Source organism: Otolemur garnettii, unplaced genomic scaffold (genome assembly GCF_000181295.1).
Source record: "Otolemur garnettii isolate 467f Iridium unplaced genomic scaffold, OtoGar3 scaffold00011, whole genome shotgun sequence".
Taxonomy (NCBI): Eukaryota; Metazoa; Chordata; class Mammalia; order Primates; family Galagidae; genus Otolemur; species Otolemur garnettii.
Genome location: NW_003852406.1, coordinates 24,392,155 through 24,402,587, shown reverse-complemented (window position 1 = coordinate 24,402,587; position 10,433 = coordinate 24,392,155). Strand labels below are relative to the sequence as shown.

Here is a 10,433-nt window from a genome sequence, read left to right as displayed (position 1 = left end):
CCACCTTAGGTGTATGTGGCTGGCGCCTTAGCCGCTTGAGCCACAGGCGCCGAGCCCGGGACCTTCTTATGTAGGGGATGGAGCTCTGCGATCTGTGCGGGGCTTGCGCCCCACCTGGAGCTCTGGCGGGGAATGGCCAATGGGCTGGACTCGTCCCGCGCGAGCAGCCAATGGGCGGACGGAGGCGGGCGCTCGCTGGCGGGCGGGCGGGGTCCGGCGGTGCCCTGTTGGGCCGAGCTGTCCGAGGCGCTAGGTGGAGGGGCTGCGATGACGGCTCTCACCCGGAGCGAGGCCACCGAGGCGGGCAGGTAAGGGGCTCCAGAGGCTGCTGCGAGGGGCCGCTGCCGCGCGGGGCAGGGCGATTCCGGGGCCTCGGCTTATTCTGCCCACGGGACAGGCACTTCCCGGTGGTCGGGATGCGGGTTTGAATTCACAGCCGCTCTGCACCGCCCGGGCGCCTCCGGGGGGCTGCGAGGTGTTGGGGCAGGGACAGGGTGACTGCGCTGAGTCTGCGCCCCGAGTCTGAGGGGCGGGAGACTGTCCTGGCGGCATCAGGGCAGTGGAGGGCACCCTACTGAGGACACCTTCAGTGGTTCCCCACCACTGCCATCGCTGTCTATTCATTCCTGTATTCATTCATTCGTTCCCCGTCACATAGACCCCAATTCTGATTGCTTCCCACTCAAAGGCTGGCGGATCAGCCTCTTCCCTTTGTCAGCCGAATCTGCGCTTGTAGCGGCCCGCGACTGCCCCGGAGGCAGCCCGGAGCTGTCCCAGCACGACTCGGCCGCACCCGTGAGCCAGGCCGGGCTCGAGCGGGCGGGCTGGGGCGGGCCTCCCAGCCTCAAGATCTGGTCCGAAGTCGCACTGGGAGGAAGAAAAGTTCTTGTAGCTGGGGAAGGGGTAAGGAGGCAGGGCAGACAGGTGGCTTTAGAAGTGACATCAAGAATTGTGGCTTCTGTTCCTTGAGGTCCTGGAAGTGAGGTTATCTGCCTGAAGACAGGCTGGTGGATGAAGCTGTAAATTCCTACCACCGACTCTTCCAAGCTGGAGAATAGCCTGGCTTCCCTGGCCAGCTCCTACCGGGGTAGGTAGCTGTCTTGTCCTCAAAGGGATTGGTGGGGCTCCACCCAGCTGTCATTTCCCCTCTTTGGCTTTGCTTGTTGCCTCCCTCACTAGGCATGATTGTTACAGGGGCCAGGCTCTTGGGGAATGAAAGAGGGTACCCGGACAAACTGTGATGTCTTTGCTGCATGTACCTATCTAGCTGGCTCTGAAGTCCAGCTCCTTTCAGGACTTCATGCTTCTCTCAAGTATGCCCCCTCCACAGTGTTCTGATCAGGCCAGAATCCAGGTAGTTCATGCTGCAGACGCTCTTGGGTTTGAGGCCATAGTTTGATGGACATTGAGGGTAGCCTCAGTGGGCAACCATGGGGCAAATGGGCAAGTCCAGATAGTTTTCCTTCTCACCTTCCCCTTAGGAATATTTCTTTCTTTTCTTTTTTTTTCTTCCCCTGGGCTTAAGCGATTCTCTTGCCTTGGCCTCCCAAGTAGCTGAGGAGAATTTTCTTAATAGCCTAGAGAGGGTTCATCTAGGCTATTTAGGCTTCATCTACGTATTTGTATTGCTGGTTGTTTTCAAATTTTTGAACTCAGGCACATCCTCAAAGCTTTAGAACAGACCAGAGAGACCTGTGTGATAATTCATCCACCTAGGATGCTCTCATGAGCCCCTAAGCTTGAGGTCAGCAGAACCAAGATGGGTTAATGCCAGTGGCCTCGCTGAAGTTCTTCTGTGAGCTGCTGAGCTGTGATGATGACTTTACCCAGCCCTTACCCTGGGTAAGCTGTTGCTTTGGACCTTGAATGCCACATACCGTATTTATCAGACTGGTGTAAAGAGCCTCTCTCTGGGAATCAGCAGTGAATTCCAAGCCTTACACTGTTCCTATTTTACTGGGACTGGGGACAAGTCACTTCATTCTGGGCCTGCTTTACCATAAGGTAAGGAGATGGAACCGTAGGCTCTCTAGAGGCCTTCTGCTTTTGTTCAGTAATTCTGCTACCTTGTGTGTTTCCTCAGTTTCCGGATGTGTTTTATTTCTTTCCATAATTTCTCTTTTGCTATGACTACTCATGGAGACCCTTTGAAGTTGAAAATGGTGAAGCATTCCACCCTGCTGTCTAGTGTGAATCCGAACCCCAGAAAATGTGTTTTTCTCCTTTCCTGAGAACTGAAAATAGTATCCCCCAATTCTGAAGCCATACTTGCTGCAGGTTTGATATGAAGTCAGTCTTAGATACTATGCTGTTATTCACCTGGGCTGCAGGGCATCAGTCTGTCATCACTTGTTATCACCAACCTTTGAAGCTTTGATTAAATCCCCAGCTGTTTACTTATATTGGAAAGGAACGAGGACAGGGGAGGGCAGAATCCCCTGGGCATGGAGCTTCCTGTGTAATTAAGAAGTAACAGCCTCCCGGAGTTACACCTGCCTACTACAGCCCTAATGCCAAAAAGGAAGGTATTGTTCTCAAGACTGGAAACCTACACAAGAGAAACTGTTTCCTCTCCCCATCACAAATACATGTTTTAATTACTTTAGAAATGCTTGGTCATAATTTAGGACTGGAGGAGTGTTTTCATAACCCATGGTGATGGAACCAATCTTTTAAACTCTCGTTCTGAATTAGTGTTTCCTCAGTGATGCTTAAAATTACATTGTTAATTTTAAAAAGTTTTTTTTTTTTTTTTTAGAGACAGAGTCTCACTTTATCGCCCTCAGTAGAGTGCTGTGGCGTCACACAGCTCACAGCAACCTCCAACTCCTGGGCTTAAGTGATTCTCCAGCCTCAGCCTCCTGAGTAGCTGGGACTACAGGCACCCTCCTCAGCGCCTGGCTATTTTTTGTTGCAGTTTGGCCCAGCCGGGCTCTAACCTGCCACCCTCCCTTTATGGGGCTGGTGCCCCACCCACTGAGCCACAGGTGCTGCCCTAAAAAAGTTTGGTTTTTAATTTAATAGAAACAGGGTCTTGCTCTTGCTCTGGCTGGTCTCAAACTCCTGAGTTCAAGCAGTTCACCCACCCTAGCCTCCTGGAGTGCTATAGGATTACAAGTCTGAACCACTGCACCTGGCTGTACACTGTTAATTTTTAAACAGACATTAGGCTTTGGTTGGCATTATTTTTTTCAACTGGGAATGAAGAACACATAAAGAATTAATTTAAATAAAACATGAATTGCTTTTCCTTTTAATGCATTGATATAGAACATTAATGGTGTAGTAAAAAAAATTGTCAGAATCCTACTGTTATTTCATATCATTGGCTTACCCACGTTCAGCAGCATGAGGTGATATACCTGGGCAAGCAACTGTGACTGCTTATAAGGATTTTTTCCTCCTCTTCTTTTATAGAAAAAAACTTTAGATATTTCCAATATGTGTTAGAATTGATCAAGTTACTCAAAACTTGCCAGCAATCACTTGGGCCACACAAAATGGTATTTTAAAATAATGTTTGGGCCAGGTGCTGTGGCTTGTGCTTATAACCCTAGTACTCTGGGAAGCTGAGGCCAGTGGGTCACCTGAGCTCAGGAGTTCCAGACCAGCCTGAGCAAGAGCAAGACTCTGTCTCTGCTAAAAATAGAAAAAATTAGCTGGGGATTGTGGCAGGCACCTGTCATCCCAGCTACTCGGGCGGCTGAGGCAGGAAGATCACTTGAGCCTGGAAGATCACTTGAGCCCAGGAGGTTGCGGTTTCTGTGAGCTATGATGATGGCATAGCACTCAACTCAGGTCCACAGAAGAGACTCTGTCTCTAAATAAATAATAACATAACATAACATAACTTTTGAATTTTAAAGTACTACTTAGAAATTGTATTTGAAAATAACCCAGTGATAATGCCTAAGAACTGATATTCATACTAGGCTTTCTTCATTACCAAACAAGTTGAAAAAATGGTTGAATTTTTAATTGCTAACTTTTTCTTTCTTTCTTTTTTTCTTTTCTTTTTTTTTGAGAAAGAGCCTCACTCTGTTGCCCTGGGTAGAGTACTATGGCATCATAGCTCACAGCAACCTCAAACTCTTGGGCTTAACTGATCCTCTTGCCTCAACCTCCCAAGCAGCTGGGAGTACAGGCACCTGCCACAATGCCTAGCTAGTTTTTCTATTTTTAGTAGACACAAGGTCTCACTCTTGCTCAGGGTAGTCTCGAACTCCTAAGCTCAAATCAAGCAATCTACCTGCCTCCACCTTCCAGAGTGTTATAATTTATAGGCATGAGCTACCATGCCTGGCCTGCTAATTATTTTTATTGTAGAAATGTTTAAATTTATGAAAGGAGAGGGAAAAGTATAATAAGGGTCACGTGCCCATCACCCAGCTCTAACTAAGTTATGGGTTAACTTGTTTCACATATACCTCCCTTCTCCCTATCTCCTAGATTATTCTGAAGCTAAGTGAAGCTATTATGTTGTTTCTTCCACAAGTATGTCAATGTGTATTATAAAAAACAGCCTTTTAAAAAATATTCCTACAGGCTCGGCACCTATAGCTCAACCGGCTAAGGCGCCAGCCACGTACACCTAAGGTGGTGGGTTCGAATCCCCAGCCCGGACCCACCAAACAACAATGACGGCTGCAACCAAAAAATAGCCAGGCATTGTGGCGGGCGCCTGTGGTCCCAGCTACTTGGGAGGCGGAGGCAGGAGACTCGCTTGAACCCAGGAGTTGGAGGTTGCTGTAAGCTGTAATGTCACAGCACTCTACACGGGGGGACAGCTTGAGGCTCTGTCTCAAAAAATAAAAAAATAAAAATTCCTACAATATCACTATTACATCTAAAAAAATGACAATAACTCATTAAAAATCATCAGATAGCCAGTCAGCATTTAAATTTCCTCCATTATCTCCTAAATGTCTTTATACCATTTATTTTACTAAGGATCCAAATGAGGTTTATCCTTTAATTAAAGTCAAAAAGTTGACACTTTGAATTTATATATCTATCTCTTTATAGTCTTTTAAGGTATAGGTTCTGTTTTGATTTCTTTTTTAACCTTCTTTAAGCTACAGGGTCCCCCTTTCATTTCTTTTTCTTTCTTTCTTTTTTTTTTTTTTGAGACAGAGTTTCACTTTGTCACCCTTGGTAGAGTGCTGTGGCATCATAGCTCACAGCAACTTCAAACTCTTGGGCTTAAGCAATTCTCTGGCCTCAGCCTCCCAAGTAGCTGGGACTACAGGTGCCTGCCACAATGCCCAGATATTTTTTTTCTTTTTTTGGTTGTAGTTGTCATTGTTGTTTGGCAGGCCCTGGCTGGATTCAAACCCACTAGCTTCGCTGTATGTGGTTGGTGCCCTAGCCGCTGAGCTCCAGGCGCCAAGCCTATAGGCATCATTCTTTCCGATGCTCAAATTGTCTCATTTTTAATTTGGCTCCTGAGTCCTTGTGCCATGACCCCAGTCTTTAGTAGTTTCCTTGTTCTCTGGTATGATTAGATGTTTTAGGCACATTTGTGCATTTCTTACTTCAGATCTGTCATCAGCCTTTTCTCCAGGAGTTGATTAAATTTCAGGGATAGTTTCTATCATTTGGAGGTCATAGGCTCCATTGAGAATCTAATAAAAGTGAATGTTTTCTTTCCGGAAACATGCCCTTTTGTTCAGACCTAACAATGTTGTCCAAAATTTCAGGAGGTCACAGACCTTCCCTGCAATCCTTGCCTGGTAGCCAGAGGGATGAGATTTATATTAGATTGTCAACCTGGGTCCATCATGATGCAAGAAGACTTAGGAAGACTGGAAATAACCAACTGGCTTCATATAAAAGCAGAAAGTGGGAGAGCTAATGGATCTTGCAATGTAAGACCCAGAGACTCAAGAGAAGATGAGGGTGATGGCCCAGACTTTTCACTGGTCATCCCAGCAGTGGAAATCCAGTTTTATTGAGGAAGGAACACGATAACAAATGTTTGTTCCTTGGTAAAGGATCACTAGATAGGAGGTCCATTTGAGTGTTGGAAAGAATTTTCTGGGCAGCACCAGTGAGTAGGGTGCTGGCCCCATATACTGAGGGTGGTGAGTTCGAACCCAGCACTGGCCAAACTGCAACAAAAAAATAGCCAGGCACCTGTGGTCCCAGCTACTCGGGAGGCTGAGGCAAGAGAATCGCCTAAGCCCAAGACCTGGAGGTTGCTATGAGCCACAGCACTCTATGGAGAGCAACAAAGTAAGACTCTGTCTCCAAAAAAAAAAGAATTTTTTTTTTTTTTTTGGAAAATAAAAAGAATTTTCTAATAGTCAAGGCTGATACTCACATTTAGGGACACAGACTGAAATTCCTATTATCTAATCACAACTCCATCTTTTTGTGTGCATTTGAATACTTCTTTACTTGAAGCCTCTTATTACAGATAACACTGAGTAAGGGTGTTATGGTTCTGCTTTGTCTCATCTTTTAAGTCATTCCCAGCTATGTAATTAATGTGATATTATAGGAAGAGCCTGAGCTTTCAGGCAGACCTGGGTTCAAATCCTTGCTCCACAAGTTACTGCTGGCTCTGAGCCTCATGTTCTTTACCTGTAAAACAGCCCCACACCTGGCCTATTTCAAAGGTTCTTGAGCTGTGTACTGGCCTCTACTCTTTGTGACTAGATGCTCACAAAGCGTGACTTTTCTGCAGTGCCTCTAGCTTTGAGAATCTGAGATTACGCCTCTCATAAAGATTCAGCACCAGCTCTGAGAAAAGTTTCCTCTATTTTCCTTTTTAAGGAACAAGGTTCTTTTTTAAAATAAAGTTTCTATTTTGAGATAATTGTAGATTCACATACAATTTTATAATATAATGCAAAGAGATCTCACGTATCCTTCGCCCAATTTCCCCCAATGGTAACATCCTGCATTGCAGCAAAACAAATCACAACTAGAAAATTGATATAGTCCATCAACCTTATTCAGATTTTATCAATCTTACATACACTCATTTCTGTGTGAGTGTGTATGTGCGTGTATATTTAGTTTTGTTCATTTTTATCACGTGTAGATTTGGTGAAGTTCATTTTTAAAACTAAGGTTTATTTTTCTGTTGTATTCTGAAGGTTTCCATGTAGTGAAGTATGAAATTTTAGGAATTTGGTATTTCAGAGGTATCTGTTAGTTGATGCTGCACTGCCTTTGGAACAAGTTTTTTCTTGCCTTCTTTGCTTTCTCCTTTTTATAAAAATTATTTTCACTAAATGAAAAAGTTTGTTTAGTCTAATAATAAAAATCAGGTAGGGAGAAGGTGGAGGGTCACAGGGTGTGATGCATCTCTTGGGGACGGGACACACTTATAAGGGAGACTTCACCTAACAAATGCAATCAGTGTAACCTGGTTCTTTGTACCCTTAATGGATCTCCAACAATAAAAAAAGAAAGAAAGAAAAAGAATGCTGGGAAAATAAAATTCAGGTAAAGTAGGCCTGGTGTAGTGGCTTATGCTTGTAATCCTAGCACTCTGGAAGGCCAAGGAGGGGGGGGATTGCTAGAATTCACAAGTTCAAGACTAGCTTGAGCAAGAGCAAGACCCTGTCTTTAAAAATAGCTGGGCATCATGGCAGGTGCCTGTAATCCCAGCTCTTCAGGAGGCTGCGGCAAGAGAATAACTTAAGCCTAGGATTTGAAATTTCTGTGAGCTATGATGCTACAGCACTCTACCAAGGGCAACAAAGTGAGACCCTGTCTCAAAATAAATAAATAAAATAAAAAGAAAGAAAGAAATTTATGGGCCTGGCTTGTACCTACACATAACATTTATGGACCTTTTTTGTGCTTCCCTGCCATAGTAGTGTGTGAAATTGCCTATTCACCAATATGCTGATCAATATTAGATGTTATTAATTTTTTATTTTAATTTTTTAAATATTTTTTCTTTTCTTTTTAAAATTTTTTTGATGTTATTAATTTTTAACCCTTTAATTAGTAAACAAAAAATGTTTCTACTTTTATTTGAAAATATCTTTTTTTTCTCTTTTTTTTGAGACAGAGCCTCAAGCTATCCCCCTGGGTAGAGAGCTGTGGCATCACAGCTCACAGCAACCTCCAACTCCTGGGCTCAAGTGAGTCTCCTGCCTCCGCCTCCCAAGTAGCTGGGACCATAGGCGCCCGCTACACCTGGCTAATTTTGGTTGCAGCCATGATTGTTGTTTGGCAGGCTGGGCTGGATTCGAACCCACCACCTTAGGTGTATGTGGCTGGCGCCTTAGCCACTTAAGCCACAGGCACTGAGCCTGAAAATATCTTTATTGTTTTTTATTTTAAAAGTATGTTAAGAGTGAAAATCACTCCATGATGGGGCGGGGCCGGTGGCTCAAAGGAGTAGGGTGCCAGCCCCATATGCCGGAGGTGGCAGGTTCAAACCCAGCCCTGGCAAAAAAAAAAAAAAGAAATAAAATCATTCCACGATTCTCCCCTGAAATATAAGTACTACTGTTGATGGCATGTCTTTAAGTATAGATTTTATTTTCTAAATTTTTTTTAAATTGGTCAATTATGTCAACTTTTATTTAAGCTTCAACATTACAAGACATTACTATGTATATATTTTGAGAATATCAAGAGAAATAGAATACATGAATATGTAACTATTTTGGTAATTACTAAACAGTCAGAAATTTAAAAACAGGTACAGGATGGGAAAAGGTGGGCTCAGCAGGCTTTATAAAGGGACCACAATAAGAAAAATATCAATTTCAATTCAATATAGCAACCTGAGACTTCTTTTCCTGTCACTATTCATAACAATTTTTTTGCTATAATTTTTTTTTTTTGAGACAGTTTCAAGCTGTCCCCCTGGGTAGAGTGCTGTGGCATCACAGCTCACAGTAACCTCCAACTCCTGGGCTCAAGCAAGTCTCCTGCCCCAGCCTCCCAAGTAGCTGGGACCACAGGCACCTACCACAACGCCCCACTATTTTTTGGCTGCAGCCGTCATTGTTGTTTGGAGGGCCTGGGCTGGATTCGAACCCACCACCTTAGGTGTATGTGGCTGGTGCCTTATGTGGCTGAGCCTGCTATAATTTTTTATCATCAATTAGTACAAATATTTGCCTTCTGTCACCAGTGATATCCAAGACATAAATAAAAATACAATCTTGGGTGGCGCCAGTGGCTCAAGGAGTAGGGCGCCGGCCCCATATACGAGGGGTGGAGGGTTCAAGCCTGGCCCTGGCCAAAACTGCAAAAAAAAAAAAATAATAAATAAATAACAAATAAATTTAAAAAGATTTTTTAAAAGATACAATTTTACAGCTTAATAATGACTTAATTCTGAATAACTGAATTAAGTAAGACTGCTTAAATTGTGCCCTTTGAAGGAGAACAATTCATTGAAAATGATCACCATTTTTCACTAGTATAGGACACAAACAAATGGGTCCCATTTAATGATCGTCAGACGCATTTTAACATTTGTGGAAATATTTTTAAAAGTTCAAGAATTTTAAAATAAAAACAATTCTTTTTTTTTTTTTTTAGACGGAGCCTCAAGCTATCCCCCTGGGTAGAGGGCCATGGCATCACAGCTCACAGCAACCTCCAACTCCTGGTCTCAAGCGAGTCTCCTGCCTCAGCCTCCCAAGTAGCTGGGACCACAGGCGCCCGCCACAACGCCAGGCCATTTTTTGGTTGCAGCCATCATTGTTGTTTGACGGGCCCGGGCTAGGGATTCGAACCCACCACCTTAGGTGTATGTGGCTGGCGCCTTAGCCGCTTGAGCCACAGGCGCCGAGCCAATAAAAACAATTCTTGTATAGTACTTCTTATTAAGCAGTCTACTTGAATTAGATAATGAAATAATGTTTGCTTTGGGAGATCCAAGATTAATAATAATAATATATAATGAAATCAGCTTCCTCAATTATTTTAATATTAGAAATAAGGACTAGTTAATTTACATTACAGTGTTATATACAAATAATAGTTAAGTGGTGAAAGTCATTCAAGATAGTTTTATATTGGCTCGGTGTCTGTAGTGGTTACAGCACCAGCCACATACACCAAGTCTGGCAGGTTTGAACCCGGTCCAGGCCAGCTAAACAACAATGACAACTGCAACAAAAAATAGCTGGAAGTTGTGGCTGGTGCCTATAATCCCAGCTACTTCGGAGGCGCTTAAGCCCAAGAGTTGGAGGTTGCTGTGAACTGTGATGCCATGGTACTCTACCAAGGGCAACATAGCGAGGCTCTGTCTCAAAAGAAAAAAAAAAAGAGTGGAATGTGAACGTTTTAAAACAATAACTGAGAAAATGACATGAAGGCTGTGTTAACCAGTTTGATGGAAGTATTTCGGATTGTGTGTGAAAACCTCACACTGTACCCTAGAAGTGCATTAATGTACATAGTTACCATTCAATTAAAAAAAAAAGGGTAAAGTTTTATGGCAAAAAGAA

At 43.7% G+C, this 10,433-nt stretch overlaps 1 protein-coding gene across 1 annotated transcript in view; it reads left to right on the top strand.

Annotated features, from left to right (window-relative positions):
• The first annotated feature begins 132 nt into the window (after nucleotides 1–132).
• GRAMD2A (GRAM domain containing 2A) overlaps nucleotides 133–10,433 on the top strand; it is a 47,465-nt gene continuing 37,164 nt past the window's right edge. The window contains exon 1 of the mRNA XM_023510013.1: nucleotides 133–308. Coding sequence (XP_023365781.1) covers nucleotides 133–308 — 176 coding nt within the window. The remainder of the gene's footprint in view (nucleotides 309–10,433) is intronic.